Raw genomic sequence first — 5869 nt, 5'->3', positions numbered from 1 at the left:
TTCAGCAGTTCCCTTCAGCAAGTTTATTTTTCATTTTTTTATGTACCAGATCATCATAGAAGTTATTGAAAGTGACTATAACAGCCAGTTTGAATACCAGAATCTTCATTTTCTTGAAACTAGCAACTTTGAATAATGTAATCTTAATAGCTGTAGACATTTTTCATACTTTTGAGATCTACAGTGAGGGGTGACTTCAGTTTGCTTTCCAGAATTGGGGATTATAGCTCCCAGCTCACCATATTCCTCAAAGCTAAAATGTCCAATTTTACAAATTCACATATGATTCTGATAAAGCTATGTGACACAGGTAGTTCAGCTGTGAAACTATAAGCCACCTTTTTATATTTGAGAATCTGAAGTTAATTGCAACACTAGTGCAATTTAATGAAGACTGACAGTCTCTATACACGTTACAACAGTTGAAAGATTTTTTTTTCTGTGTGAGGGGCTTCTCTTTCAGAGCAGATTTTGGTGCCTAATGATTTCTCTTGAATTGATAGTTTTTTGTGATGATTCCAAATTCCTGCATGCTACTTCAATAGAACTTACGGTGAGCTCCAAGATGGCATTACAAAGCTGAGGGAAAACCAGGAAAAGGTTTTTGTAACAGATTTATATCCTGCCTTTCCCTCCAAAATGGCACTTAATTACCATGATCTGCTTTTTGACAAGAGCACCTTTGCCTATAATTACCAATTTCTTTTCCTTCATGCAGAACCATGATCAATATCAAACACTGTTTTAGGATTTGAACAGATTCCTTTGATTTCAGCTTTTTAGGTTTTTGCCTAGAGGTGGAAAAATACACTGCTTAGATCCCAAGCTTATCAACTGAGAAAGGAGAACTGCAAGATTAGCAATTTTTCAAGTTCAGGTCTGTCTATTCTGATGGAGCAGCCAGTGCAGCAAGTCTACTATCAAATCTGTTAGAAGTGACAGATGTATTTTGACACTATTGGGCCTTTTCTTATTAAATGTGCAAACAGACACAGGCTCTGCAGCTCCAGGAATGAACATGCAGGTCCCAAGAGCACTGATGCAGTATGAATTTTAAATAATGCAAAAGTTGCAATGTTAGATGATGAAAAAAATACTTGAGCAACGAAGTAAATTCCAAATTCATTTCCCCTCATCCTCACTACTCAAAGCATTACTTCTTGACAGGACACTCACCTATAAAGGGTTATAGCTCAATAGTAGACTTTTGCTATTTGGCCAATTGAGACACTGCTGGGAAAGAATCCAATCTGAATACTGAAAAGCTGCTGCCCATCACAGAGACCAGTGCTTTTCAACCTTGGTAATTTCCAGATGCACAAAGTTCAACTCCCAGAATTTTCAGCAATGGCGATGCTGGGAGCTGAAGTTCACACATGCGGAAGCTGCAAAGACAGAAAACACTAATGCAGAGCCTGCTGATTTAGATGGTCTACAGCAGCTTCTTAAGATGCTTTTCTCAGTAGGCTTGACAGTATCTCATGATTTGCAAACAAGGTGTTGTCAAAAATCAGCCAATATATTTAAGACTGCTGTTTGTTATTCGTTCAGTCGCTTCCGACTCTTCGTGACTTCATGGACCAGCCCACGCCAGAACTTCCTGTCGGTCGTCAACACCCGCAGCTCCCCCAGGGATGAGTCCATCACCTCTAGAATATCATCCATCCATCTTGCCCTTGATCGGCCCCTCTTCCTTTTGCCCTCCACGCTCCCTAGCAACAGCATCTTCTCCAGGGTGTCCTGTCTTCTCATTATGGGGCCAAAGTATTTCAGTTTTGCCTTTAGTATCATTCCCTCAAGTGAGCAGTCTGGCTTTATTTCCTGGAGGATGGACTGGTCTGATCTTGCAGTCCAAGGCACTCTCAGAATTTTCTCCAACACCACAGTTCCAAAGCATCTATTTTCCTTCGCTCAGCCTTCCTTATGGTCCAGCTCTCGCAGCCATATGTTACTAAGGGGAACACCATTGCTTTAACTATGCAGATCTTTGTTGTCAGTGTGATGTCTCTGCTCTTAACTATTTTATCGAGATTTGTCATTGCTCTGCTTCCAAGGATTAAACGTCTTCTGATTTCCTGACTGCAGTCAGCATCTGCAGTAATCTTTGCACCTAGAAGTAGTCTGGGATATAACATACAGCAGCAAAACACACATACAAGAAACACAGATTGTTTTGCCGCTAATGCTACATACATAAACTATAGTTTCAGCCTATACTGCAGTTCACCACTTTGGAAAAGTTCCTGTGACATCCAAGCCTATGCTCTTTACATCTTTTTCATTTTCCCCACTGTAAGAAAAAATGACTTGCTGTAGAAACAGACAGGCAGAACTGATTATACAGTTTATTTTACAAACAGCTGCATATAAAAATGTGAAATAAAATGCCTTTTTAAAAAAAAATTGTGATAAACATATTAGCAGAGTCACCATTTTTCTTGTTTTGTTGTGATACTTAAGGCAGCACATAAGATGCAAAGTTCGTGTATTTTTTTCTGATTTACATTAATTTCTCTATTTTCGCTCTTCCTTTGAAGCCAGTGGCCTGCTCCCTTGAAACCAGATTGTCTGCCTTATTGTTTGAAGTTCCTCTTTCTTTCCCATTTTGCCATAAAATACTGAGCTGCAGCTTCTTGACACTTTTCCCATCTACCACAGAGTCTAGAATTACAAGTCAAGCGTGCTTGGAAAAAGTTTGAGTGAGCTGATAACATCAGAAGGTATAGAAAATACTGGCTGAAGAAACTCTCATTTTATTTGAATTTACCAGTCCAGGCTGGGCTCTACCAGGTCTGGCATCCAAATTATTCTGGCAAAATTAGTTATAACCCATTCTTTCTGGTTGTTTTTGTTCTATTTACATGAAAAAACAGAAGCATTTCCAGCAGTCTTCCTTCTTTAGGTATCCTAAACAATATAAGAATAAGACACTTTGTGACTAAGATGACTTTTTAAAATATAAATCTCTTAAAATATGCTTCCCCATAGCCTCTTGCAGCTACTATAATCTCTTCTAGATAAGATACTCTTCCAGAATTTTTAAAACTCCCCTATTTTGTAAACCAATTTTAATTGCTATTTAATCTGCACTCACTGGATTATATGAAATCCAAATGGCTCATTTAATCAACATTCTCTAAATTCAGTCCATTCTACTCAGTAAAAAAAGTCCTGTGTTGAGAAACCATATAGCTCCAGAGGTTTACTCTTTCGCTATGAAAAGTTCCATGGTAATATATTAATCTGTTAATAACAAAACAAGGAAGTTCTGCCATAGGAGAAGCACCAAATCCAAACCATGCTCACTGAAGCTAGGGCAGAAGAATGACCGATAATGGGGTGCATCAACTATGTCCATTTTTTTTTTCATTTCCCTTCTATTTTTTCCAATGTCGGAGGTGGTGGGATCAAGCTAATAGAAAGTTTTTAAATCCAGATGATTCAAAACCATCTCTAATGTGTCCCTTTACACATATGTGCTAATATCTGGCAAGATTCTATTAAGGGAACCAACTCATGGAAATGAACTTGCATAAAACAAAAGAATTATTGAAGCAAATTACCTTTATGGGGGTTGACATATTCTTTCTCTCCTAGTGAAAGAAAGAAATATATTACTAACAAAATATTTTATATAGAATCATCCTTACCTATTCAGCACCAACAACATCAATATCTGCATCTTCAACTGGAGCCTCTGCTGAATCCTCTACCTTGACTGGAGCCTGGGTACTAACATGAGAAAAATAAAAATAAAATCACCTTTCAAGTGAAATCATGTGATCTAAAAATAGTTTGGGGAGTTGGTTTGGTGTTTTTTTTTAACAATAATAATTCTGAGAAATCAATATTTGGTTGACATATACAATAGGGAAAGAAACTTAGTTTAATGTAAGACACAAATTTAATCCCTAGCATTACCAGTGATGTAATTTCTGGATAATTTCTTTCTGACACTAGAAATGGTTGCATGTTGTCCTGGACAATGCTAAGGTAAATGGATCAATAATCTAATTTAAAATATGACAGCACTATATATTCGTCAATTAAAACTCCATTTAAATGCCGTATCTTTCCTGCCCATATGCTCAGTGAACGCCACTCCTTCTAAAATAATTATAGAAACCAAATGAATTTAGATGTTAATAAATAGAACTTCTTTGAATAGCAGAACATACTATATCAAACCTGCTTTACAACTTTCAAAAATGTTTTTCTACGCAGCAGAAAGACAGGATGCACTGTGGGGGGTTTCATATTTTGAAAACCATGCTGGAATTATACAATATATTAAACAATGTCCTGGACTGTGGCCTGTGGATATTAAGTTTCAATTATCCCCAACATCAAATAACGTTGAAATCATAGCCAGATTGCCCTCACGTCACCACAGAATCATGGACATACCTTGAAGAAAACACCGCAACTGTTCATGTGTCTCGTAAACTAGAGTCGATGGACATCCTGTTTACCAAAGCTAATCCAACAACTCTTCTTACCTATGTTTTCTCTTCGGAGTTGCAGGACCCAATGGGAGGGAATATTCGTGGTGGTAACTATCATGAGACTTTAGCCTCTTCCTGTTTTTCAGTCCCAAGGAAGGCAGGCAGGATGGATAATGAGTATCAGAAGTCCTGTTTGCTCGCTCTGTGTGACTAATCTTGGACCAGGATCCTGAAACAGACAATTTCATCTTTCATACTTTAGCAGCACTCATGTATCTTTAGTCAGGTGTCTCACTGAACACTGTCCGAGGAAGAAAAATACAGATATTACTGTGGCCTAAATCAATCCTACTTGAAGTGGGATATCAGGAAAGTTGACTGATGTTGTTATCCAACACGCAAGCTTTTTTATACCTATTTCAGAAATGTCATACCTTCAGACAATTTCCTTTTAAAAGAAGATGTCCTAGTAATGCTAACAGATGGCCACTCCTGTGAGCTGCTGATAGCAGAATTGTCATCATCATCACTTGCCAACAAAGAAGTTCTGTACCAAGCCAGTGAGTACCAGGTATCTTCTTTACAAAGTGCTGTTTCAGGTACATATCGTAGCAAATAACTATATCTGCATGTAAAGATTGGGGAGAAAAATATTGATTTTTTTCCCGATTTTACTTAAAATTCTTTCAGAAAAGTTACAAATATTCATGTCATTACATTTAAATTAGACTTCAAATGTCACTACCTCCAGCCTTGGTTTTTAGCTCCTAATCATCGAATTTGTACTAAAGTGCTTTAACTGTCCTGGATTTTAATAGTACTATTTTTTAAGGTTTGTGCTCTTTTTTTCCTGTAAATATTCTGCACTTTTTAAACTAAGTGGAATATAAATTAAATAACAAAACTTACTGTACTATGGGTGGTTCAAAATTGTATTTAATTGCTTAATTATTATATTCTAACCTTGAAATTGGTTACGACATCCACTTTTCATGACTTGCTCATCAACACATGCCCTTCTGAATGCATAAATACATCTAATTATACAGTCATTACTGAAACATGTACATCTGCATGTATCAGAAAGTCAGCCTAACGTATGAAAAGCTCATCTGTTCAGTCTGAACACATATAGCTTAAATAAAACTAAAATCAAATAAAAGCCAAAGCACAGCTACACCTCTTATTCTGACACATAGTGCAAGAGCAGATGCATCACCTCTTGACAGACGCTTGACCTCTAAAATTAAATAATTTAAGTATTTTTAAAATAGTGCAACTTTCACAAAACTGTAAATATAGAATCTCATATAAATGCACTAGCATTTCAAGGGCAAAACTGTCGAATATTAGGATATGTCTGATGTTTTTTCCAAGGCACCTAGGCCACTGTGCAATTCTTATGACTGTGTTCAGTCAATCCC

At 37.0% G+C, this 5869-nt stretch overlaps 1 protein-coding gene and 1 long non-coding RNA gene across 4 annotated transcripts in view; one reads left to right on the top strand and one right to left on the bottom strand.

Annotated features, from left to right (window-relative positions):
* The first annotated feature begins 1240 nt into the window (after positions 1-1240).
* On the top strand, positions 1241-2403 carry LOC134498768 (uncharacterized). The gene is made up of 2 exons (XR_010068061.1): positions 1241-1538; positions 2121-2403. It is a non-coding gene; the product is annotated as an uncharacterized LOC134498768 (long non-coding RNA).
* LOC134498767 (cohesin subunit SA-2-like) overlaps positions 2326-5869 on the bottom strand; it is a 60416-nt gene continuing 56872 nt past the window's right edge. For all 3 annotated transcript variants that reach the window (XM_063305033.1, XM_063305035.1, XM_063305034.1), the window contains 4 exons: positions 4880-5070; positions 4500-4674; positions 3651-3732; positions 2326-2907 (listed from right to left, as the gene is read on the bottom strand). In XM_063305033.1, the coding sequence (XP_063161103.1) occupies positions 3651-3732; positions 4500-4674; positions 4880-5070 (448 nt within the window). In that variant the 3' untranslated portion in view covers positions 2326-2907. The remainder of the gene's footprint in view (positions 2908-3650; positions 3733-4499; positions 4675-4879; positions 5071-5869) is intronic.

The sequence above is a fragment of the Candoia aspera genome, chromosome 5 (genome assembly GCF_035149785.1).
Source record: "Candoia aspera isolate rCanAsp1 chromosome 5, rCanAsp1.hap2, whole genome shotgun sequence".
Lineage (NCBI taxonomy): Eukaryota > Metazoa > Chordata > Lepidosauria > Squamata > Boidae > Candoia > Candoia aspera.
Note: the sequence above shows the minus strand (reverse complement) of the source record. Positions and strands in the feature narration are given on the sequence as shown.